At 44.8% G+C, this 27,405-nt stretch overlaps 1 protein-coding gene across 3 annotated transcripts in view; it reads right to left on the reverse strand.

Moving 5' to 3' along the window:
• The window catches only part of LOC148507512 (uncharacterized), a 96,628-nt gene extending 70,920 nt beyond the window's left edge, over positions 1-25,708 (reverse strand). For all 3 annotated transcript variants that reach the window (XM_088445994.1, XM_088445995.1, XM_088445993.1), the window contains exons 1-4: positions 25,401-25,708; positions 8,523-8,613; positions 5,736-5,802; positions 3,903-3,957 (exon numbers count right to left, since the gene is read on the reverse strand). In XM_088445994.1, the coding sequence (XP_088302120.1) occupies positions 3,903-3,957; positions 5,736-5,802; positions 8,523-8,613; positions 25,401-25,515 (328 nt within the window). In that variant the 5' untranslated portion in view covers positions 25,516-25,708. The remainder of the gene's footprint in view (positions 1-3,902; positions 3,958-5,735; positions 5,803-8,522; positions 8,614-25,400) is intronic.
• Between the last annotated feature and the right edge of the window lie 1,697 nt (positions 25,709-27,405).

A 27,405-nucleotide genomic window follows, 5' to 3' on the forward strand; every position in this document is an offset into this window, starting at 1 on the left:
ACATACTTAAAGCGGGTCAACAAACACATTCATTTTGATGTTGTACAGTACAGACTACACCATTAGTAATAATTTCACTTAGTCTTCATGTGTAAGATGTTCAGTATGTGCATTCTGCCATTCTGTTGGAAGTGTAGCTGCTCCCATTATGGTACCAGAGGTTACAGAAGAGCAGACAAGTCTCCAGGAACTAGATCCTGCAGTCACATGCAACTGATCAAACTGTACTGCTAATAAATGTAACCATGGCCTTATGTTATCTATATAATAAGAAAGTGTGTTTCTATTTGTCCTTTATGCACGGCCAGAGTTTTGGACCTAACTCCACCAAATTTGACATGGTTGTGTAGTTTGACCAGGATTAGATTTTTGCCTAGGTTTAAACTTCATCAGGGCCACACACTGTCAAACAATCCCTAAAAATGGGGACACTATTCTGGGGCTGGCTCAAGTGGAAATTGGCAGTCTGCCAAAAACCTGCATGAAAGCTACAAAAGTATCCTCTTTAAACTCATGGTCTGTGCAAGTCTCAAACTTTAGGATTCATGCAAGTTCATATTAAATCCAGAGTTAGTCGATTTTTAAAGTGACCATATATATTAGTCAGCCCTCTGTTTGCACAAGGGTGTAACTAGAACTTTGTGGGCCACATAGCAAGATCTGAAAGAGGACCCCCCCGCCAGATGCAAACCCCCCCCCCCCAAAAAAAAAACATTTGCCCCCACAGAGCCCATTCAGTGCCACACAGTAGTACCCATTATACCACACCGTAATGCCCTTTACAGATTATGCCACATAGTGGTAGTGTCCTATATAACACATGTGGCAGTATCACCAGTGATGGCACTGGTGAGCAGCAGATTCTGTGTGGGGCAGGAGAGATCTGCCCACACAGGGTAGAAATACTAAGTTTTGCCACACCTATGGGCTAACAAGGCAGACCTACAGTCAGGCTGCATGTGGAATCAGTCCAAGGAGGACTGGCAGCTATAGAACCCAGTGTGCCTGGAGGCCATTGGGGGCCTAAGTCCAGACCTGTAAGAGGCAGGAAGGACCGAAAACTCAGACTGTACATTGAAGGACATTAAAGCAGCTAAGCTGCAGGTTAAGGAAGCCAGAGCCTAAACCTGTAGGAGACAGGGAAGGCCACAAAGATTGACTGATTTTTGCGTAGCCGTGGCAGCCAAGCCAAACCAGGCTGGAGCCGGCGATAGTCCTGCATAGAAGCAGGCAGAGACTTTATTTGCAGACTAGCTGCCCATTTATTTGCAGAATAATCCACTCATCTACCATGCTAATTACCCTGTCATCACACACATTATTCCACACAATAGTGTCCCTTACACATTAAACCCCCCCCAGCAACTCACCTCACCATGACACTCCAGCAGCCTCTCGCCTCCCCCTGCGTACCATCAGCAGCCAGCAGGTGTGGATTTGGTGCTGGGACACCAGCTAATTGCAGCTGGTGCACCAGCAGGCAGTGTAGACATGGACAGACAGCGCCGGCGCAATTTAAATCTGGCTCCAGTCGCGAGCCAATCGGAGCTTGCAAACTGGCAGCCAATTAGGAGCCACCACTGCTGATTGGCTGCTGGTCTGCGAGCTCTGATTGCCTTGCGACCGGCGGCGCTGTCTCACCATGTCTGCCTTTAATCAGCTGGTTTGCCGACACCAAATTAACACTGCTGACACCTGCCCCCTCCCAGTGCCCCTGACTGGATTGACGCCCACCTTGTGTGTGTGACTGAGTGCAGGGGGAGCGGTGGGCCACAGAGGCAGCTCGGGCTCCATAGCAGAACCCCTTGCCCCCACGGTAGTTATGCCATGGTTTGCATGCTTGTTAGCAAATAGTGAGGTCCTTTTCAGGATGACTGGAATGGGGTTATAGGTGAGTACAATGCAAACAAACAAATAAAAACTGCAGTTGTACTTAAGGGTCCAGTCTTCAACACGGGTAACACTGGGTATCCCAGCTAGTGTTAAAATAAAATGGAGCAAATAATGCACAAAATTATTCCAGGATATGCAATGTTGTACAAAAAAAAAAAAAACAGTGTCTCAACCATCATTTAACTGTCCAGATCCTACACCGAAATTGCATGGTTATTTTTTTCAAAGCACTGAAATGTAAAACACAATGTCACATATAAAACATCATGGTACAAACAAATAAAAAAAACTTCAGTATGGTGTTAAAGCATTGAATCCCTGTGTTGTGGTAATACCCAATTTTACACTGGTGAAAACAATTGCAAAATGAGTCCACAACTGTCTTACAATTGCCCATTCATAAGAGAACTATTATATTATACTTTTTCTTGAAGAAAATACCATTTAGGGTATGGTATTATTGAAGTTAGGATCTGAAAGACAGCTGTGAAAATGAAGACTACAGTCTTTCAAAGAAGTTGTAGACAAAGTAATACAAATACATAATTTAGGAGAAAGGTTAAAAAAATATCCAAAATATTTGGATGTCTCAGTACACAATAACAAAAGCTCTGCACAACACTGGCCTGTAGTGTAAAAGTGATACAAAAGCAGCCATTACTCAAAGTGAATCATGTAAAATCACATCTGGTGTTTGCCTATAATATTATGATAGATCAATAGATAGATGTGACCCTAGTTTAGATGTGGGAGAAAATGCTGTGGTCAGATTAGCTTTATAAAAGCAATGTATGGTGCAAATATAACACTGCACACATATCAAAACACAACATACCTACTACAGTGAAGTATGGAGGTGGTTGCATTATGCATAATCTTCACTAATGGATTTGGACAATTTGTTAAAAGAGAGAGGTGGTGCAAATGACATATTGCAAGAGAGCCTGTTTTTGTTTATTAAAAACTGAAGTGTCCAATTATGTAGAGCGAGTGTCCAATTATGGCCCAGGCACGGCAATGATTACAAATTAATTGAGAATAACTAGCTTTATTTGAAAATTGGGGTGAACAAGCATCATTCCACTAACCTGAACAGCCTGGAGCAAATCTGCCTGGAAGAATGGTTCAAAAACACTCCCAAACAGTGTGCAAAGCTCGTACTTACTTATCCCAAAAGACTTAAAGCTGTGTTTGCGTGGAAATGTAATACTTATGCAAACAGCACATTTCAGTTTTCTACTCCTATTAATGCTGGGTACACACTAGACCATGGGTCTTCAACCTTTGGCCCTCCAGCTGCTGTGAACTACACATCCCAGCATGCCTTGCTACCATTTTGATATAACAGCATGCTAAAACTGTGGCAGGGCATCCTGGGAACTGTAGCTCCACAGCAGCTGGAGGGCCAAAGGTTTAAGACCCCTGCACTAGACGATATGATGTACGATCCCGTGGATTGGATCAACACATCGGGTACATCATCTACAGTAGTGTGTATCCATGATATGCGTGCCCTGACCGGTCATTAGCGACATCGGCCGTCGGCCCTACTGCAGGGCCGAAGGGGGATATCGGCAACGATTCCATGACACATCTCTCCCCCCAACAGACCCACCATCGGCAAGTGTGCACTTGCCACATGCCGGGTCCTGTCGCCAGCGATGTCGTGGCTGTGTACCTAGCGTAAGAGTTTTTGTTTTTTTTTTACAAAAACTAGTGTCACATTAAAAGAATTAGGCATCCCAGCATTTTGAAGTACAAAATCAAGTTATTGTAGGATGTGCTATACAGAGTATAATGAGATCATTGTCAATGGTCTGAATAGTTTTGCGAGGCATTGTATATTCTGTAAATGTGCACGTCCTGGGGAGATATTCTTAGTATTTCATTGGTACATTAATAGCATGGAACATATTAGTATATTTGTAGTTATGAGCAGTATGTGATCTCTCTCCAGTACCCTATTGACTAACTAGATTACACTTTACAGTATAGTTTTGAACACAAACCTGATGAGGTCTCGCTGTTAATAAGACTTGTTGTACTCGGACTCTTCTGGACTTTCTACAAGCAACACCAGCATAACCGTCAAATCACAGGAAATACATGCTTTTAATTAAAGCAAATAATAGCAAGCCGTGGGGAAAAAAATAATAATTAGTTTTCCTTTATCAAGAGTCAATAGTGATTTTAGCTGCCCCCTTGTGTTTGGTACTAAGCATTACAAAAGTTCTGTGAATTTTCTAGTCAATGTTGCGCCTTTTTTAGCAATACATCTAAACCCAAATAAGCAGTGGGAGAGGGGGTGCTATGCACTTTCATCATCCTCTACATGTCATTACAAAAGATTTGTAACGTCAAGACTTTAAGTGGATTGATTTGACTTGATCTATAAAACTCAGACTATTTTATTACAGTCAACTACAACACTGAACGCGGTGTTGCCGAACATATGAGAGAACTGACACTAAGGGGTAAATTTACTAAAGTGAGAGTTTTTACAAGCACGTTTTAAAAGTGATGTTGCCCATAGCAACCAATTAGATTCTAGCTATTATCTTCTAGAAGGTGTTAGTTAAATGTTAAGTAGAATCTGATTGGTTGCTATGGGCAACATCACTTTTAAAACTCACTTTTAAAAATGCTCACTTTAGTAAATTTACCCCCAGAGGTGAAAAACATAGTATGGATAAGGCATAGTGGAAGGTATAATATGCTGAGACCCATGTGGTAACTATTCAACCATGAGGGATTCTATCTGCTTGAATTTTGTATCATTAGATGTATGATAATTTGCTTTCCTTTGTGTATTCGCTCTAGTTTAGGACTTCTTTGCTGTGACTTGTCAACATTTAAAAATCACTGGGGCCAATATAATATTTCTTAAAGCAGACAGGACATCCTAAATCCAGGAACCAGAGAAGTGTAATCCCCAGAACATTTTGACTTTCAAAGCTTCTTCACATCTCATCACTTAAGCATCAACCAAAATGCTTTATTTAGGTAAATTATTTCTATTGTATGTACAATATGTATGCTCTTGACATGTTATTGTTATATTGTTGCTTTAATTGCTCTTTAAGGGGTCTATTTACTAAGCATTGAACGGAGATAAAGTCCCCACCAATCAGCTCCTACCTGCCATTTCACAGGCTGTGTTTAAAAATTACACTTAGGAGCCGATTGGTTTAGAACTTGATCTCCGTACACTTTATCTCCATCCAAGGATTAGCAAATAGACCCCCAAAACCATTGTTGTTCTTCATCTATTAGACACTGTCACAGCATATGATCGCATGCTTTTTTTTTTCTTTTTTTAAAAGAAAAGCTATAGGTTTGTTTAAAACCTCTATTACAGGGGTTCCCAAAACGGTCCTCAAGGCACACTCAAACCTGGGTACACACGTAAAGATTTTCTGTACAACCATCCAACTAGATGATTGGTTGTTATTAAAATCTGGTAAGGTATGAAAGCAAATGACAATCAGCAATTTGTTCCCAAACGCCGGAAAATGGACAAAAACTGTTTGAACAAATTGTTTAGATCAAACATTTAACAAACTTGTCAGACGACCATTTTCATCTGTTTTCTGGCATTTAGGAGCAGATTGCTGATCATCATTTACATCATTTACCTAAAAGTCCAGGTTTCAAGGATAACAATACTTAAGCACAGGTGTCTTAATTAGTACCTCAGTTATTTTGATTTAACCATCTATGCTCAAGCATGGTTATCACTAAAACCTGGACTGTTGGTGTGCCTTGATGACAGAGGTTGGGAAACACTGCTCTAATATAAAGCATCTTATTTAATTAGTTATTTGTGCTCTCTTAATACTTACTTCAGCAACATGATCAGGGCTTAATGGCCTGCCTTTCCACCGCACATTTACTGACTCTTCACTTTCACTGCACAATACAAAAATATATTCACAGGCATGAATGCAAATGAGGTTACAAACATCTATTTATAGCAGTGGTTCTCAAACTCAGTCCTCAGGACCCCACACAGTTCATGTTTTCTAGGTCACGTATCAGGTGCACAGGTATAGTCATTACTCACTGACATTTTAAAAGATCCAAATGTGGAGCTAATTATTTCTCTTTTGATTCTGTGAGGAGACCTGGAAAACATGCACTGTTTGGGGTCCTGAGGACAGAGTTTGAGAACATGTGAATTATAGTATAGGACTTCTTATAATGTACAGTGTAAAAACATTGCAGTTCCATTTGTATTCTGTCACCTGCTTGCCTATCAAAAGTATAAACTATTTTTTGTATTCATTAGTTTTCAGCTTTATTTTATTGTTACAGAAGTCTCATTGACATTGACCAGTGCTCATATTTAGCTTCAGTAAGCCAAAAAGCCTAATTAAATTTTAATACTGTTTCTGTGTCCTGACACACGTATTTATGCACTATGGAACTCAAGACAGTGATCAAGCACCCAACACTAAGGTAGGAGATCAATAGTTCTTAGGATTTTAATGATAGAACAAATTATGCAAATTTTCAATTATTTTATTTATGATGAATCGTCCGGTGAATGGTTAAGGGAATTCTCTTAGGGCCTGATTCAGAGCTGAACGCTCTGACCAGAGCGCTCGCTCTGAATCAGGGCCCTCCTCCATGAAAATGGAGCGGCCTCCTGGCCGCTCGTATAGCTGTGGGTGACCGCCCACAGCATATGCGAGCGGCCAAAAAGATGGTCGCGATGGTCTTGACCATCGCGACCATCGGACTTGCGACAGAGACCCTGCGGTAGGGTCTCCCTGCCACAAGCCCTGGAGTGATTTTGGCTCTATCAGAGCCAAAATCACTCCCACTGACATCACTAGTGATGTCAGTGGGGCCAGCTTCAGACGGTAGGCGTTCCCATGGGAACGCCTCCGTCTGGCAGGCACGCCCATCAAAGGGGGCGTGCCGTCAATCAACATCGACAGCACGCCCCCTTTGGTGCGAGACCCGGAGCGATGGAAAGCCCGTCGCTCCCCGGGTCTTGCGCATGCGCACGACGGAGCTCCCTCCGTCGTGCACATGCGCAGTGGGGAACATCGACCCGCTTGCGAGCGTCCTGATGCTCACGAGTGGGTCTGAATGACCCCCTTAGTGTATGTAGAAAATACCAAAAATTATTTTGAGACCATCATCATTACTTTTGCTTATAAAATGTTAGTTCAAAGACTGAAGTCAAATCAGGGCCGGTAATAGGGTGGTTCTATAAATTTGCGCCCTCCTCACCTCTGTCAGGGACACTCAGCTGCCAGCTGTCTCTCTCACTCACTGTTCGGTGGGTCCTCCTCCTGGCATTGCGGTGCACAGCTCCTCCATTGTTCCTCTTCTTAGGCATAGCACACACACACACACACACACACACACACACACACACACACACACACACACACACACACACACACACACACAGAGAGAGCAGGTGGTCACGAGTGGCGTGACATCATCTAGTAGATCACACATGTATACTGCTGGTGCACATGCTATTGCTGGAAGTGGCACTGCTTAGAACATCATAACAAGGATGGAGAACGAACTAGCTCCTCCCACTCAGGGCTGGGCAAAGAAATCAGTTCCTGACCAGGGGCAGCGGACAAAAATTAATTCAGGCAGATCGCCAATCCGCATAAATTTAAGTGTAATTAATGTGCGCAACCACCTGCCCACCCCTTAGTTTTGCCGTGCCACAGGTTCAGCAGTGCAGCTGTAAAGGCGCTCAAAAAAGTAAGCAGGGAGGATGTTTCTCCAGCTTTGCGCCCCACCATGCAATGCTTACCCCACGGACTGCATTGCGCCGGCCCTGGAAGTAAAGCAGCGTACTAACAAACAATGGTTTATTTCTGTATAAAGACTTTTTCTGTGATTAGATAAAACAGCAGACATGCGCTTTATAATCATTAGCTATCCAAAGTCAGAGCCCTGTTGTAATGGTCCACATATCTCTGCATCTGTACAGTGGATGTGAAGGAATTTTAAGGATAAAACAACATTTTTAGTTTTTGGTGAAGTTTAGTGGAGTTCACAGATTTCATATAAAGTTGGACAAACTGAGGATGTGCCATTCACCATAACACACCTCTCTCCTGATACAATTTGGCATGTGTGTGTGAAAGACCAAAGTGGAGGAGCACTGTCACCTGCTCACCCTGCGAGAATGGGAGAGAGAGGAGAGGATTGCAGCGTGGGGCATTTATAGCTTTCACTGATCCCGATGTATTCAAGTCCTATTTGATTTTTCTAAATTAGCCAATTAGAAAAAACAAAATAATTTTCTGGATATTTTTTTCTTGTGCAGTTATTAAGTCGTTAATGGATATTTAATTAGTGACAACGTTGGCATTACAATTATTTCGCAATAGCTCATGACCACCAACATCGTATCTCACACCCTATGCAGGTACGCAGGAAAATATGGGATGGTTTTGTACCATAATTATGGGTGATGTGTGCAGCCGCAAATTGGCAATAACTGAATACCCCCACATATACGGATTCAACCTTTCCACCTAAATGCAATGTATGTAGAGGAGACCCACTGTATATTTTAACACTGCTTTTGCAATAAATAAATAAATAATAACAATAATAATAATAATAATAATAATACCACCACTAACCTTGTGCTTGGTTGGACAATATTTTCCACATTGCTTATCTCAACAATTTCTTTTATTTTCTGTAGTTTTGTACATATTGCATTTTTCCCCTCTAAAAAATTAAACAAGTTGATATTGAAATAAATGAATACTATTTAAAAATAAATAAATACAACAGAGGTTGGGTACTAAAGCTAGAAACCTGGGAGATAGTATACAGAGGACGTGGAGGGAGTCGAGGTTTAGTGATCTGTGGGTGTAGGAGGAGACATGACAACAACATGCTAAAGTCCACTACAGGAAACCTCAAAAACTTTGTGCTGGGTGTTAGATATTAGAAAACAATGTGTTCCAACATACCAGTCTCTCTATTTTAAAGCCCAAGTTGTGACATGAAATCATGCGGTGTGGAGTTACAGGGTTAGCGGGAATTGATCAATGATTGCAGTAAAACCACTATATGTACACAAAGAGTACAAATGCTGATATTTAGTGTAACAAATTGCTTAGTTCCGGTGTTCGGTCACACAGCTGAGTGCCTATGTTTCAAAGAAATCTGGTATGGGGCTACCGTATATCAGATAAGATTAAGATAAGATTAGCTAGCCACCATGTTTATGACCCCACCTCACAGAGGCCAAGAGACGGAAGGTCCCTTTTAAGTCACCAATTTGGCAGCTAAATGTGATGTACAGTATGTTGGATATATCTATTAACACATCAATACAATATAAAGGTAACGGGCCATTCATCATCAGTGGCCCAATAGGAACACCGGATATTCAGCAGACTCAGAAAACGTAAAGTTTTCGGAGTTTGCTTGCGAGAACAAGTATCGCTTCAGATATCGCTTGTTCTCACAGCCCCACTCCTTCCTATGGGAAGAAGTTCTGAATATGCGAAGAGGGATCCAAGCGGATCCCTTTGGCGCCTCCTCACTGACTCCCCGGCAGCTTTGCGCATGCAGGTAAGTAACGCGGCTACTTCTGTAGCAGAGCTACTAATCACGGGGACAGCTGCTTTTTGGAGCAGCTGTCTCCACACAAGGGCAATGATGAATTGCTCTGGTAATAAGTATCCCCCTGCGGCGAGGTGGATACTTCATCATTGGGGGCCATACGGCCCCCAATGATGAATAGGCCCCTAAAGCTGGGTAAACACCTTACAGATTTATCTGCAGATCACGTGATCTGCAGATGATGGTTGCTCATACACACTGAACGGGATGTAGTCAGCATCCTGGCGTGTGGGATGCCGACGGTCTAAACCGTTGGCATCCAGAAGATAATTATCGAGGTGTTAGGGGAGGTTAGGAATAGGGTGCAGAGTTAGGGCTAGGCACTAGGGGGAGGGTTAGGCACCACGGAGGGAGTGTTAGGATTAGGGTGCGGGGAGGGGGAGGTCAGGTTTAGGCACTGGGGGGGTGGGGGAGGTTAGGTTTAGGGCAGGTGTATACACACACAGTGTAACGATTTTGTTACCAACGAGATTATCTGTCATTCTGACACCACAGCCAGCTTACACCAGAGCTCTTCATTCCTGCGGAGAACTCGGTCGAGCCTTGCTGCTTCCAGAACCCTCTCTACCCACCACCCGCAGGGCCGCGCTGGGCATCACACCTAGCAAAGCCCTTCGCACCTCTCTTGATCACCACTCCACCTGCTAGACCCAGGCGACCACGCACCGCCCCCTGGGAGCAACCAACACCAGCTCCACTCACAGCTGTTCGTCCAGCAGCAATCCCTAAGCGATCCACACCAGCAGGCACTCACCAGGCAGCGGGAACAGAACGCCAGCAACGCGGTGCACCAAGCCCCACAGTGCACCAGCAAGCCACTACCACACACAGAGCTTCCTCCAACCGCTGACACCGCAACAGCCATCCTACCACGCATCTGCAAAAGGAAACTAACACCAGCTACCAGCAGCCCAAGCCTTTTTCACCAACAAATCCTACCGGTAGGTAAGTGACTCCGAGACTTATACCCCTGCGCGGGACGCCGCCAGGGTGTACATCCACAACCGCCAGACCCGCTGCCAACCCACCACTCCCCTCCCCCCGAGACATCCTAAGCCTGTTGACCAAAGGTCCAGCAGGGGTAACGTGCCGGTCTATTGAACTGCACGGAAAGGAGCCCCCTAAAAGGGTCCACTCACCTCCCCAGTCTCCACCCACACACACCCCCAAGTGGATCGCTCACCCCACCTGGGTGCCTGGGACCAAACAGGATTAGTACTGTCTTTTTCCAATAAACCCTTTGGCCCCCATTTCTGCCTCTGTCTTCATTTCCTCACCCACCACCTCCAGTCCATTAGACCCCCTTCCCTCCCTACACCCCATCACTCCACAAACAACATCGAACACAAAAGACCACAACACACTATTACTCCAGCATTACACCCATAGGGCGAGCGCACCCTCCGCACCCTCTACCCCATTATATCGTTACACAGGACCCGGTACTCCTGCTTTTAGGAAGGTGCAGCACCCCGACACAAACAATACATCTCACATCCCATCTGCCCATACAGCAGAGCGCAGTTCTAACCCATCATTTGCAGTTCCCCCAGTGGTAATCCCCCCTTTTAGTGCCCCCTGTAGTAATCCCCCCCTGGTAGTGCCCCCTGTAGTAATCCCCCCCTTGTAGTTCCCCCAGTGGTAATCCCCCCTTTTAGTGCCCCCTGTAGTAATCGCCCCCTGATAATGCCCCTTGGTAGTGCCCCCTGTAGTAATCGCCCCCTGATAATGCCCCTTGGTATTGCCCCCTGTAGTAATCGCCCCCTGATAATGCCCCCTGTAGTCCCCCCCCTAGTAGAGAGAGACGTGAAAAGAATAAAAAAAAAATAAACACTTACCTTAAACTCCCGCTCCTGGTCCCGCCGCTGTCCACTCCTCCGGCCGCTTTGCATGGGAGAGACGTCGTCATGACGACGTGTCTCCCATCACCCACTGCGGGAGCCGGAAGATGGCTCCCGCAGTGGGAGCAGCAGCAGCCGCTGAGAGTCTGACAGACTCTCAGCGGCTGCTGATTACACCAAACACGCAGCTGCCGGGCTCCGGCGGCTGTGTGTTTGGCAGTGTGTAGCGCTGACCGAACTCCGTCCGGTCAGCGCTACACTTGACTCGAGTATAAGCCGAGGGGGTACTTTTTCAGCACATTTTTTGTGCTGAAAAACTCGGCTTATACTCGAGTATATACGGTACCATAGTTATTTTGGGGTACATGAAAATGGGTACTAGTATATTTTCATATCTCTAAAATGAATATTTAAAAAAATATAAAAAAAAAAAAAACTTAAAAATACACCTACTGCAGCCTCCTGTAATCTCAAAAACACCTGTCTCATCCATATAGCCACCAGAATACCAGGCCCCCACTTTTTAACCATTTTCCAACACTTTTTATATTTTCACAAGTCATTTTTTGGGGTGTTTAAAAAAAAAAATGTTTACGTTTTTTTTGCCCAATTAGTCATTAGGGTGGGGAGGGGGGTGTGTGTGTCCAAATACCCACATTTGCACCCCAAAAATATGAAATATGGTAAGAACTTACCTTTGTTATCTCTATTTCTACGAAGTCCATAGGGTTCCACAGGATACCTTGGGGGTATAGGTGATGACGTCAGGCATCGGGCACCATAGAGTTAAGTTTTCAGCCTCCCAGGATGCACTAAGGTCCCCCTCCTATACCCCACCCCCGAGCCAAGGCATCTCTGTTATGTACCAAGCCATAGGCCAGAGGAGGAGAAGCAAGAGAGAGAAAAAAAAGATCTGGACACACACAAAAATCACATTTTCACCAGAGGGAGACGGAAAAAAACCGGTGACCACAGTAAAGCCCATCTGCTGCACAGGTGTGACAGGGCGGGAATCTTGTGGAACCCTATGGACTTCGTAGAAATAGAGATAACAAAGGGAAGTTCTTACCATCTCTCATATTTTCTCCATGAGGGTCCATAGGGTATCCTTTGTTGGGAAAGAAAAGGGAGTTGATGATAGTGGGCGCACAAGTAAAGTGAATAACAAGATAAAATGTAACTTTTAATGGTTATTACCTAAAATGAATATCCCCAGTAAGGGGGAATATACAGTGAAATATAAAGTTTAAAAGATTGATATCAAACCAAACACACATACAGATAAAAGAAAGGCAGATCCACTGATGTGTTGTTGTGCAATATCTACTAATATCCAAAAATATATGTAGTTGGAGGGAATCCTTAAATACAATAATTACTAGTATCAATTAATTCCTCTCCATTGTAGATGCTATAAAACATATGCGGCAAAACACTCCTTACCCTCGGATTGTTAAATTTGAATTAGTATACATTATATTTAACATGTCATACTTAATAATCCGTTGTCATAAGGTTGGCAGATCATAGCTTTGATATTATCATACTTATCCAATAAATATGACCTCTGCTGTAATGAGTGTACCACAGAAATAGATAAATTGATTATATTATTATCATCTGTGCGTCACTTCAAGTTTATCATAATGTTACTGCTTACACCTCTTGGCTGGTGCCAATATATCAGGGTGTTGTGTCTCACATCAATAAGGTATCTCTTATTTTACCATTATCATAATCGTTCAATTAGAGTAATACCTATATTATTGTAATAAGGTGGTTATTTCCCAAATATCAGCAATTTGCTGCTAGTATTGCTAATTGTTTTACACCCAAATGAGACATCGACAGCTTTATATACTGTCTTGTTAACTTTTATTATAGGCTGTTTATAATCCAGTCCACAATGGTGTCGGTAGTTTACTGCTATTAATTATATTACATTATAAATAAACAATCACAGCACTATGTGTCATATATTAGCATAAGATCCACATTAATTCTCAATAAAGTGGTATCAATTTATATGCTCCTATAGGTTAGGAGAAAGTAGTGGATTATTTTGCAACAATCTAACACATATCAGCTTGTTAAAGTGTAACATAATTCATGCTACATGTGTCATTGAGGTTACCCTGTATGAATTTTTGTCCAGGGCACACTGCACTCTCCACTGTATTAATGTTACTTTGTCAGTTCAGCCATATATAGAGCTAACTGGATAATAATTGGTATCAAATATATATTAAAAGACTATCTGTTTATTGGCATCCTAGAGCAGTGTAACATACGAAACGGTAATTAACAACGTGCACGCCGCTGTATAGCATCATATATCATTATAATAGAATCATGATTTTGGTACACAACACACAAACAACATGGAGCTGCCAGTAACGCCGACGCGCACATTTCACTGTAAGCAGCTTTTTCAAGGCTGAACCCGATTGTTCAGCTCGACCAGCTATTTATTCAAAAATGAGCCTCCAACCAAACCATATGATCAAAAGAAAATTATGAAGAAAGCTACATTTTTCCCAGATAATAAGATATGCCCCCAGTTCAGGTCTATCTGGACCTAGGACCCGATTCAGACCCGCTCGTGAGCGCTGAGCGCACGCAAGCGGGTCGATGGTGCCCTAGCGCGCATGCGCATGGCAGAGGCTGCTCCGTCATGCGCATGCGCGAGACCCGGCTAGCGACGGGGAAGCCGTCGCTCCGGGTCTCGCACCAAAGGGGGCATGCTGTCGGTGGTGAGTGACAGCACGCCCCCTTTGGTGGGCGTGCCTGCCAGACGGAGGTGTTCCCATGGGAACGCCTACCGTCTGGGTCCGGCCCCACTGACATCACTAGTGATGTCAGTGGGAGTGATTTTGGCTCTGATAGAGCCAAAATCACTCCAGGGCTTGCGGTCACCGAGACCCTACCGCAGGGTCTCGTCGCAAGCCCGATGGTCGCGATGGTCTTGTGATGGTCACCCACAGCTATGCGAGCGGCCAGGAGGCCGCTCCAAGTTTAGGTAGGAGGGCCCTGATTCAGAGCGAGCGCTCTGGTCAGACCGTCCGGCTCTGAATCACGCCCCTAGTATCTAAGGATTTAGATCAATTATTTCTCCGTAGGAGACTTTACCCTGATAATGTCAGTATAGGCAAAAGAACAGCCTTACGTGAAATTTCAAAGTGGCAAGACGTAATAATCAAGCCATCTGATAAAGGTGGGAATGTGGTGTTGTGGCCCAGAAAAATGTATCTTGATGAGATTGAGAGGCAACTCAATGAGACTTTGTGTTATAGGAAACTAATATTTAATCCCATACACAATTATCTGAAACAATAGAATGTAATGATTCAAACAGCATTTAATAATGGCATAATCAATAAACAAGATCATGAATTTTTGAGAACAGAAAAACCTAGGACTCCAACCTTATATCTTCTTCCCAAGGTCCACAAAAATGATAAACAACCACCTGGGAGACCTATTGTCTCAGGTACAGGGAGTCTAACTGAGAAAACCAGCATATATGTGGACCAATATTTAAGAAAACATGTTATTGCATTGCCCTCGTATACTTGTGACACCATGGATGTTTTGACTAAACTCCAAAATCTAAGTGTCAATCCAGGGTTATGGCTTATTTCATGTGATGTTGAGAGCCTGTACACCAGTATCAATCATGATAGAGGTGTAGAGGCAACGAGATACTTTCTCAATATGGAAGCACATTGCAAACATAATGACTTTCTGATTGAATTATTGGAATTTATTTTAACTAAGAATCATTTCACTTGCAATGAATCCCACTACCTCCAGGTTAGAGGGACAGCTATGGGGACAGCGTGTGTGCCCACATATGCTAACCTCTACCTGGGGTGGTGGGAGAAGGCTATAGTCTTCCATGAGGCGATGGAAAGATATACGGACAACATTTTGATATATTTCCGCTATATCGATGATATCCTGATGATATGGGAAGGGCCCTCAGAAGATATCATTAAATTTATGTCCATTCTTAAACCAAAATTGAGGTGTAACAAAGAGGAACCTTTAAGATTTGTTGGTACCTTTAATATCCATTGGAAAAATATTAATAGCATTCTTCAGAAGCACTGGCCAATACTTAAAATGGACCAAGATCTTAATAGAATTCTACCTGACAAGGTTCAAACATGTTGGAGGAGATCTCGTAATATTAAAGATCATCTTGTTCACAGTCACTTCTCTACAATATCGCACAACAGTCGCAGCAAAGAGGGATCTTATTGCTGTGGTTGTTGTAAGGCGTGTAAATATATGGCTCCAAAAGGATGGTTCTATGATAAATACAACTGTAAGTGGTTCATTTCTTCCAACATAACATGTACTACTGTGGGCACTGTATATTGTATGGAATGCCCATGCCATATGATTTATATTGGCAAAACATCAAGACCTTTGAAGGTCAGATTATTAGAACATGTGGGCAATATTCGTAACGCCAATAAAGATCAAGCTAGGTTTAGAACCTTAACATCGGTAGCTAGGCATTTTCATAAATTTCATAACAGTGATCCCACTGGCTTGCAAGTTTATGGTATGAGACACATAAGACTTGGAATTAGAGGTGGAGATCTGGACAGGGAATTGTTGAAATGGGAGACAAAAATGATTTTTCTCATGAACAGCATGCATCCAGTAGGGTTAAATAAAACCAATAGTTATGTCCCCTTTCTTTAATGCATAGATAATTGGTGTTATCCTAATCCTTATATATATGTGTGAACTCGATTGGATTAATAAGGGCACGTTTTTGACACATTTTCTAGTTGGTTTCACGTATTTAAATTTTTTTTTGGTTGAATATCACTTCACCCCTTTTTTCACATACATTTTTAATTGATCACTTTAGGTTGACTTTTAAGTCTAAATATATCCTATTTATTTAAGATTTACTTATGATTTTTTTCACTATAATTACATAGCTGTTTTCCTTCTTGTTTTTGTATATGAAAAGAGGGCATCACATTCACACATTTTTCACTTTATAATTATTATTATTCACTTTGAATCTAATATCACAGTCACCTTTTAGGTAGGTACTTTATTACACACATTCAGTACACTTATTTACATCACATTCACATTTCCAATTGATGAAAAGTTTTTGCAATTTATTTTATATATTGATATTAATCAATTAAGTAAGTCTTTTTTGTAAGGTTAATTTTAATATACACATTAATAAAATTATTATATTTGGATTACGAGTTTTTTGAATGACATTTTGATGGGGATATGGATTGATGATGCTGACTAGTTCTAGTATGGACCATTAAGTGTTAATAGCTGGATGACCCCTCTCTTTTTTAACTACATGTATATCTAATCTTTACTTATTACATCTTCTTTCTTATGTGATGTATTCCGATCATGTGATCGGGATTAATGGCCGATACCCATGATATGCACAGGCATATGTATGTATGTATGTATATATATATATATATATATTTACTTGCTTTTCCTGTGTATTTGTACTCGATTGGGGAATACATATTGGACCCAAGATGTCCATGTAGTTCAATATGTCCCTTATACCATGATATACATCTCTTAGGATTCTGTATATCATTTTCTATATTTTGATCGATAGTTGCAAAATATATGTAATTGATAATCTGATTTACCTACTATCAGATGAGCAATCTTTCGTTGTAATTGGTATATATAATAGATATAAAGAAATATTCTTTCATCCATTGGATGAAATTCCGATCATGTGATCAGCACCAAAAGGAAGAGATTCACTACATTATATCACACTTGAACATTGTAGCAAACTACCCTCCAACGATCGGTGATATACTATGACATACCTCTATTATTGATTGATATCCGCAGGTTATATGCGATCGTTAGTCCCCGCAAAAGTAATAATTGACTATAGTTATACGTTTATACAATAGTTAAAACAAATACATCTCCGTATTCATTTGCCAGATGAATAATTTACTATAGTTATATGTTTATACAATAGATAAACAGACACACCCCCTCATCCATTGGATGAAACGCCGATCACATGATTGACATTAAGGGGGTGGGACTCACTACATAACACCATACTTGAATATTGATGTTAATTATCTTCTATTGGCTGGAAATTACATGTGACTTAGGACACTAATTTGATTGGAGGCTCATTTTTGAATAAATAGCTGGTCGAGCTGAACAATCGGGTTCAGCCTTGAAAAAGCTGCTTACAGTGAAACGTGCGCGTCGGCGTTACTGGCAGCTCCATGTTGTTTGTGTGTTGTGTACCAAAATCATGATTCTATTATAATGATATATGATGCTATACAGCAGCGTGCACGTTGTTAATTACCGTTTCGTATGTTACACTGCTCTAGGATGCCAATAGACAGATAGTCTTTTAATATATATTTGATACCAATTATTATCCAATTAGCTCTATATATGGCTGAACTGACAAAGTAACATTAATACAGTGGAGAGTGCCCTGGACAAAATTTATACAGGGTAACCTCAATGACACATGTAGCATGAATTATGTTACACTTTAACAAGCTGATATGTGTTAGATTGTTGCAAAATAATCCACTACTTTCTCCTAACCTATAGGAGCATATAAATTGATACCACTTTATTGAGAATTAATGTGGATCTTATGCTAATATATGACACATAGTGCTGTGATTGTTTCTTTATAATGTAATATAATTAATAGCAGTAAACTACCGACACCATTGTGGACTGGATTATAAACAGCCTATAATAAAAGTTAACAATATAGTATATAAAGCTGTCGATGTCTCATTTGGGTGTAAAACAATTAGCAATACTAGCAGCAAATTGCTGATATTTGGGAAATAACCACCTTATTACAATAATATAGGTATTACTCTAATTAAAGGATTATGATAATGGTAAAATAAGAGATACCTTATTGATGTGAGACACAACACCCTGATATATTGGCACCAGCCAAGAGGTGTAAGCAGTAACATTATGATAAACTTGAAGTGACGCACAGATGATAATAATATAATCAATTTATCTATTTCTGTGGTACACTCATTACAGCAGAGGTCATATTTATTGGATTAGTATGATAATATCAAAGCTATGATCTGCCAACCTTATGACAACGGATTATTAAGTATGACATGTTAAATATAATGTATACTAATTCAAACTTAACAATCCGAGGGTAAGGAGTGTTTTGCCGCATATGTTTTATAGCATCTACAATGGAGAGGAATTAATTGATACTAGTAATTATTGTATTTAAGGATTCCCTCCAACTAAATATATTTTTGGATATTAGTAGATATTGCACAACACATCAGTGGATCTGCCTTTCTTTTATCTATATGTGTGTTTGGTTTGATATCAATCTTTTAAACTTTATATTTCCCCTTACTGGGGATATTCATTTTAGGTAATAACCATTAAAAGTTAAATTTTATCTGGTTATTCACTTTACTTGTGCGCCCACTATCATCAACTCCCTTTTCTTTCCCAACAAATGATTCATTTCAGTTGATTAGGGCTGCACCCCCACAACTATATGAAGCATTATATCAAGATCATATAGGGGTTTAGAATCATATGATAGAGTGCAGGTATATTTTGTTCCATTCTTTCCCTTTTCCTCTGATAAAGAATCCATAGGGTATCCACAGGATACCTTGGGGATGTCCCAAAGCAGTATCCTTTAAGGGCGGGGACGCTCCTGTGCTGAAAGGAGAATCCGCCGCCCGAAAGAAGCATTCTGAGAGGCAAAGGTGTCAAACGCGTAATACCTCACAAAGTTATGGACAGAGGACCACGTGGCAGCCTTGCAGATCTGGACTGCAGAGGCACCACGTCGAGCTGCCCACGAAGGACCCACAGACCTAGTGGAATGAGCCCTCACAGAGGATGGAACGGAAGGCCTTCATGAAGATAAGCTTCTGAAATTGCCGTACGAATCCAACCTGCCAAAGTTTGCTTTGAAGCAGCCGAACCCATTTTACGGAAGCCATAGAGGACAAACAAGGCGTCCGACTTCCTAAATGAAGAAGTGCGGTCAACATAAATCCATAAGGCCCGCACAACGTGGCCTCACCCACTGAAAGATCAGGTGAGTTAAAAGCCGGCACAACGATTTCCTCGTTGATATGGAAACTTGAAACAACTTTGTGAAGGAATCCAGGACGAGTGCGCAGCATTGCCCTGTTCCTATGAAAAATCAGGAAAGGGGGTCTACAGGAGAGAGCCCCTAGGTAAGAAACACGTCTGGCCGAAGCAATGGCCAGAAGGAATATTGTTTTAGCTGTCAGCCATTTAAGATCCACTGAGCCCAGTGGTTCAAACGGGCGGTCCCTGGAGCGCCCTCAGGACCACAGCTAAATCCCAAGGTGCCACCGGTGGAACAAAAGGTGGCTGAATGCGAAGAACACCTTGCATAAAGGTGCGCACATCAGGGATCGCAGCAAACCTACGATGGAACCAGACTGACAGAGCAGACACCTGCACCTTCAGAGAAGCAAGGCGAAGCCCATGGTCTAGCCCCGCCTGTAGGAAAGCTAACACTCTAGACAGACGGAACTCCCGAGGGGCATAACCTCTCGGTCGACACCACTGGAAGAACATATGCCACACACGATGGTATATTCTTGGAGAGGATGGTTTCCGAGCTCTTAGCATGGTTTGTACCACAGAGCTGGAAAACCCCCTGGACCTTAACATGGCCGTCTCAACAGCCATGCCGTCAACGACAGCCGAGCCAGGTCCGGGTGAAGACAAGGACCCTGTGATAGCAGGTCCGGTCGTAGCGTCAACCGCAGAGGAATGTCCACGGACAGACTCTGAAGGTCTGAGAACCAGCGCCGCCTGGGCCACGCGGGAGCTATCAACAGGAGTGTACCTCCTTCCTGTTTGAATTTCCGGATTACCCGTGGAAGAAGGGAAAACGGAGCATAGAGATAAGCAAACCGGAACATCCACTGGACGGACAGGGCATCCACCAGAGACGCCTTTTCGTCTCTTGTTCGAGACCCGTACACCGGCAACTTGTTGTTGTGCCGAGACGCCATGAGGTCCATCTCTGGAAGACCCCACCTGTCCACCAGAAGTTGAAAGACGTCCTGGTGCAGAGACCATTCCCCCGGATGTACGTCCTGGCGACTGAGAAAATCCGTCTCTCAGTTGAGGACTCCCAGGATGAATACTGCTGATATAGCCGGGAGATTGCGCTCCGCCCAGACCAGGATGCGGGACACCTCTACAAGTGCCGCCAGACTTCGGGTTCCTCCTTGCCGATTTATGTAGGCCACGGTGGTGGCGTTGTCTGACTGGACCTGCACGGGGTGACCTTGGAGAACCCGATGTGCCTGCTGGAGAGCATTGAAAACCGCGCGGAGTTCCAAGATGTTTATTGGAAGCTCCTGTTCTGCCAGAGTCCACCTGCCCTGGAACAAGTGTGGATGGACCCGTGATAGCTCCCCAGCCCCGAAGACTGGCATCCGTTGTTAACAGGACCCAGTTTGCCACCCAAAATGGACGACCCTTCTTGAGATGAGTCGTCTGCAACCACCAGGCTAGAGACAGGCGAACCTTCGGAGTGAGCACCATCATCTGGGACTTTAGACTCTGAGGCAGTCAATTCCATTTGGACAGGATCAATTTCTGGAGAGGTCTGGAGTGAAACTGGGCATATTCCACCTTGTCGAAAACTGACACCATGGAGCCCAGCAACCTCATCGCCGAGTGCAGAGACACTCGGCAACTCTGTAGACAACTGCGTACCCTCAACTGTAAGGCAGAGATCTTTTCCTCCGTCACAAAGATCCGCTGCTGTCTGGAGTCCAATAAGGCTCCAAGGTGCAGAATCCTCTGAGATGGGATCAGGGTGGACTTTTGCCAGTTTATTAACCAGCCGTGACGTTGCAGTACTGCAATCGTCAGGTCCAAATGGCGTAGAAGGAGCTCTGGAGATCCTGCCACCAACAGAAGGTCATCCAGGTACGGCACATGCGGACTCCCTGCAGCCGCAGGTAAGCCGCCATGACCTTGGTGAACACTCATGGTGCTATTGCTAGGCCAAAAGGTAACGCCCGGAACTGGAAGTGATTGTTGCGGATTGCAAACCTGAGGAACTGCTGATGGCGCAAAAGAATAGGGACATGCAGGTAAGCGTCCTGTATGTCCAATGACACCATGTAATCCCCAGGTTCCAGCGCCAGAATGATGGACCGTAGGGTCTCCATCCAAAACTGCGGCACCCGCAAGGACTTGTTGAGGGCCTTGAGATTGAGAATCGGACGGTACGACCCATTGGGTTTCTGCACCAAAAATAGATTGGAATAGAAACCCTGGCCCCTCTGGGAGAATGGAACAGGCACTATAACTCCAGCCTGGAGCATAGTGTGCAAAACCTTCCGCAGTTCCAAGGCTTTGTTCCGGTCTAATGGAAGGCCCGTGGTGAAGAACCGGGATGGGGGCCTGTGCCGAAAGGAGAGGGCATACCCGTGAGAAACCACCTTGTGAACCCAATTGTCTGTCGTGGTTATCGACCAACACTGGGCGAACTGCAGCAGGCGGCCTCCCACTTTGGGATCCCCCAAAGGGAGGCCCGGACCGTCAGGCTGCAGGTTTGTCATCTGACTTAGGGGCCGGATGTCTGGTACTCCAGGCCTGTTTCCTGGGCTTGGCCGATTTCTTGGGCCCAGCCTGTTGGGGAAAAGACTGTGCTTTAGGCCTACCCTGGGCCCTGTAAGGCCGAAAGGACGACGTACCCGAACTTGAAGGGACCGCAGCAGACGGGATGCATGCAGATTTGGCTACCGCCAGAGTGGCTACAATTTTGTCCAGATCCGGACCAAATAGGACTTCTCCATTAAAGGGCAAAGCTTCTAAGCCCTTTTTGGAATCAGCGTCCACCTTCCAAGATCGCAACCATAAGGTGCGATGAGCAGCAACAGCTGCCGTAGAAATCCTAGATGTGAGGATACTGATATCCAAGGCCACTTCATTGATGTAAGTGGCCGAATCCCGGAGATTGTCTACCAACTCGGCCTGTTCAGCCGAACAGTCGGAATCCAAAGACGCCTCCAAACTATCAGCCCAGCGCTCCGTAGCTCTGACTACCCAACATAAGGCCATAGCCGGTCTGGATGTCCCCCTCCCCCGCAAGGGAATAAAAGGACTTTAGGCAGATCTCCACCTTCAAGGAGGACATGGAGGGCATGGGCAAGGTGGCACTTCCCCTCCACTTGTGGAGGGGATTCCCACTTAGAAAAATAATTGTCCGCAAACGGATAAGCCACAGCTAAGCACCTCTGAGGCCGATACCGTTTACCAGGGTGTTTCCATGCCTCCTCTAAATGGTTTACTAACTGACCCAAAAGATGAAACACTGTGGCGTCACCCTTAATATCCTTAAAAAAGGCATATTTGGAGGATCGTCATCCTCAATAACTAAAGCCGTGCAGACTGCCCGAATATGGCCAGGAATATAAACCTTGGACTTAGCGTCCGACTCTTTAGTACGAAGAGGTTCTTGGTCATATAGATCCAGAATATCCCCATCATCGGACGTCACGTCGTCATCCTCATAAGGAGCAGACAGAGACACCACAGGCCGCAACACAGACTCCCCTTGTAACACGTCCGACAAATGCTGTACTGAATTTGTCAGTGAATTAACCCACGCAGGCTCCTGTGAAACCTGGGGAGGGGAAATAGGGAGACTGTGGGGTACCATCAGTTGTCTCGGGAACCCCTGCATGGGTGACGACACCACTGACTGCTGGGACAATCCCATCTGGGAAAACGCAGGTGGCGGAGCTAACTGGCCCACTAGGGTTGTAAGTGCTTTAGCGAAACAAGCCCAGGGCGGTTCCTGTACCGGAGCCGTGACAGTAATTGGCCGCGCCAATAAATAACACTTCCGACATAGCCCCTCCGCGTTACCCTCCCCCTCCGCTATTGGTACATTGCACTTAGTACACATAAGCTGGAGAGGAAATTCACTCTCAGACATAATGGTAAGTATGTGACCCCCCTCACTGATACTCGTTAGCATAGTGGGAGAACCAACCTGCAATCACCGCACCGCAAGGGCTTTAGCAGAGGAAGAGCAGGGACAGTAAAATGGCTGACAGTAGAAAGTGAAAGTACAGGCAGCAGACGCTAGCAGAAGTCACATACAATGCAGAACAAATCAATCCCTGCACTATCAGCGCTGTTCCTCAACTACACAGACACAGAGTCTGGTAGAACACAGCGCTGCATACACAGACCTGTAGTCAACGGAAGAGAGGTATGCCAGGGGACCGCGATGCCACCGATCAGCAGCTTCCAGCAGCATTCACCATGCAAATATGGCCACCGAGGAGCAGAGAGGAGGCCGGCCTGGGGGAGGAGCGCTGCCACAGGACCAATCGGGAGCGCAGAGAGGGCTGTGTGCAGCGGGGGAGGCACCGGCTGTGTACAGGGAAGGCGCGCTCCCCTGGCATGCAATTAACCCCTAAGATGCCGCAGTGCTTGCCGCTCAGCTGCGGCCCGCTGTCCCAGGGGGGTAGTGGAAGCGCAGGTTAGTTACCTGGCTCCACACTGCAGCCAGTCCCCAGGGAGCCCCCTGCCTGGGGACTGTGGACCATGTGCTCAGCAGGGACCCACCGCAGGACCCCCGCTGCTTACCTGCTCCCCTTGAATCCGGCCATGGTCTGAAACATCTGGGGTCACCGCTAGCCGTGACCCCAGATGCTTACTAGCATCCCCGGATCAGTACCGGCGTTCTGGTACCGGCGGGGTGTAGGGGAGACAGCATGGACGTCAGCAGTGACTGTCCATGCTGTACTCCCAGATGTGCAGCCACAGCTGCCTTGAAGAAAAGTTCAGGGGCTATTCTTAGCCCAACTCTAAACATGTGCTCCAACTCCGAGCCGGGCACCAACGAAACTGAGATGCCTTGGCTCGGGGGCGGGGTATAGGAGAGGGACTCTAGTGCATCCTGTGAGGCCGAAAACTTAACTCTATGGTGCCCGATGCCTGACATCACCTATACCTCACGGTATCCTATGGATACCCTATGGACCCTGATATAGAAATAGCGATTTTGCACTTCCAATTGGCCTGCCTATATGTGGAGACAGTTTTGGCCTATTTTTCCGTGTAAAGTTTTCGTATAGGCGACAGCGTCCTGGAACCGAATACGGAGAAAAGTAGAAAACAGGCGAAATGCGCAAATTTGTGAAAACTTTTCTCCAAACAGCAGCCGTGCAGCCCAGTTCTAGATAACGGCAGAATATATCGCATGCGGCCCAGTCACAGATAACGAAGGACGGAACGAGGGATCGTTCCATCGTTCATTAACTCATTCTGATGTGTACCCAGGATCCAATATGTTGGCCTTTCAGACTGACATATCGGATAGGTACACATCACTCAGTGTATACCCAGCTTTAGTTAATATAATTAGAACTTACTATATGGGGAAGATTCAGTTAGCTGAGAGGGTCAGTTGAAACCTGTGGAACATTTAGCTCCATGCATATTTATAGGAAGAAAACCTCACAAACTAAAGGTACAGACACAAATAACAATTCAGGTTTTCTTGCCCATATTGTATTACCACACATGACAGGGAACATTGTGGCTATTTGAATGTGTCATATTAATGTCAGCAGGAAGAATTTGGAAAACAGTGAATTATGGATGATATAGTGTAGTGAATATTGAGCCCAGGTCACCGGATAAAGTTTTTCCACAACTGCATTAGGAAGTAGTCAGCATCACAGGCAGGAGGGAGGTTTTTATTTACTATGCTTCTCCTGCAGGACTCCCTCTGCAGCTGTGGACACTAGAGGGGGAAACATCCCGGTATTTGGACGCTAGGGGGCACAGTCACCAGAAACAGTGGTCACCAGTGTATGTGTACTAGTAATGTCAGAGAATGAGACAGGAGCACGTGGTGCAGATAGGTACAGGTGTCTGTCTGTCTGTCATGGGTCACTCAGTGGAAGAGAGAGAGAAGCGATGACCGGTGAGTACTTATAGTCTGCAGCGTCCTTGCCAGTCTGGGTCTCCCGCCTCTTGAGGGTCCGATGCGGGGATCGGGGGATGACCCGCCCCATCTCCGGTTACGCACACCCGCGAACCTGGACATCACTGTGTCAGCCAGGGACCGCCGCGATACTGACTACCCAGGAGGATCGCACGTTCCCGGATCGCACGTTCCCGCCGCCGCACACCTGCCGCAGGTTATATTTCCAATCAGCCCACTGTCTGGGTGGTTGTACCGAAAACCTGGTAATGTGTGTGCGAGCTAACGGCAAAGCGCCATCTCCTCCCAAGTGCAGAAAGACGGACACAGACAGGTTGGTTACATCTCAACGGATTTAACCAACTTGTTTCAACGCCCATTTTCGGCCGTTGGACACTCGCTCTCTCATACATCGTGTGTGTGTCTGTGTCTGTGTAAGCTGCTCCGGGTGGGCGGCCATGTGCATGCGTGATTTAGAAAAAGGTCGCCAGGTATGTACTGTGGCGGCCGGATGGACATCGGAAGCCCACCTGATGGTTGGGCTACCACCATTGAATCTTTCGATGTGATTGTGATGGTAACCACATCAAAAGAATTCGAAGGCAAAAGATATTTAAATGACTGGTGCTATGGGGCGGAGCCTGGTGCTATGGGGCGGAGCCTTGCGGTTCCCCGTATACGTCACTCTAGGGGTGTGCACAGCACTTTCTGAGTTGCTGGGCAGTCCCCATGCTCCCCCGATACAGTAGGGATGGCCATCGGCAGTGTCCAGTGTGAGTGTGACTGGTGATAATCGCTGCAGAGCCTGCATGTGTCACCTACATCACACACAAGGGATACTTAGATTAGGAAGATGTAACTATTGCCCTGATGAAAAATACATAGGGCAGGTGGACTATTGCTGCGATATTCTCTCCTTTACCACGAATGACCATTGCCATATTCAACTAAAGGATAATGGGTTATATACGTTTTTCAAAATTTAAATTTGTCACCTTTGAACATCACTTGGGGGGATGTAGTATTAAGCCACATATTGTGCCGCCAAAGCTGCTTCTACTTCACTGCTTATCAAGGAAACAGTAATGCAACTTTGACACTGCAGTGGTGTTCTCAAACTCAGGACCAGGGCTGTAACTAGGGTAGTGCCACCAGTGCCATGGCAAAGGGCACCGCAGGGCACTGGGCCTGATTCAGAGCCGGATGCTATTTGCGCTCACTCGTTCAGAAAAAGGGGCCGGATATGTAAATAGAGCCCTCGCTCTTTGCTCTCTGTTGCCGCCTCTATGTCTGAACGAGCGAACGAAACATGCGCTCGCTATTTTTTTAAAAACGCCCCCTGGCCACTCGCATCCTACGTCATCTCCGCTATTTATTAGATTAATCGAGTACATCGAAAGGCGTATGAACTGCTCGCAGTGCTTGTGGTAGCATTTTCCAACCGCAATCATGCGAGCAGTTCAGGCTAAAATACAACCCAGTGACGTGGTCGATGACGCTGCTTTGTTAAATATGCACACCCTTAAAACGCCCGTTTTGACCATTTGGCACGCCTGTGTTCGGATCTCCACTCCCCGTTTTCAAGCACCTTCCCCTGTTACCACCCACAAACGCCTCATTCTGTCACTGAAATTAGCAGGCATTCGCTATTTTGCGAGCACACAATTTCTGACTGCAATGATTGGTTCGCGCATGCGTATTACAACCCATGCGCAGTTGTGCGAACATCGCTCGGAGCGAACGAGCGGCCGCTTACGAGCGGGTCTGAATCAGGCCCACTGTTTGGGTCTGTCAGTTTTCCTGTTTATTATCATTCTCACTTGCAGCTTCCTCTTCTTTTATCCTCAGCATCTCCTGGCCTCCCCAATCTCTTCCCTGGCCCTTCCCCATGAAGCCGTGGCCCTTTTTTATGTGCACTATCTTATGTCCCTATTTAAAAAATGCTCTCTCTGGCACAGGGCACCTGAAAGTCTAGTTACGGCTCTGCTCAGGACCCCAAACAGTGCATGTTTT

The sequence above is a fragment of the Taudactylus pleione genome, unplaced genomic scaffold, assembly GCF_031769625.1.
Source record: "Taudactylus pleione unplaced genomic scaffold, aTauple2 ptg000392l, whole genome shotgun sequence".
NCBI lineage: Eukaryota > Metazoa > Chordata > Amphibia > Anura > Myobatrachidae > Taudactylus > Taudactylus pleione.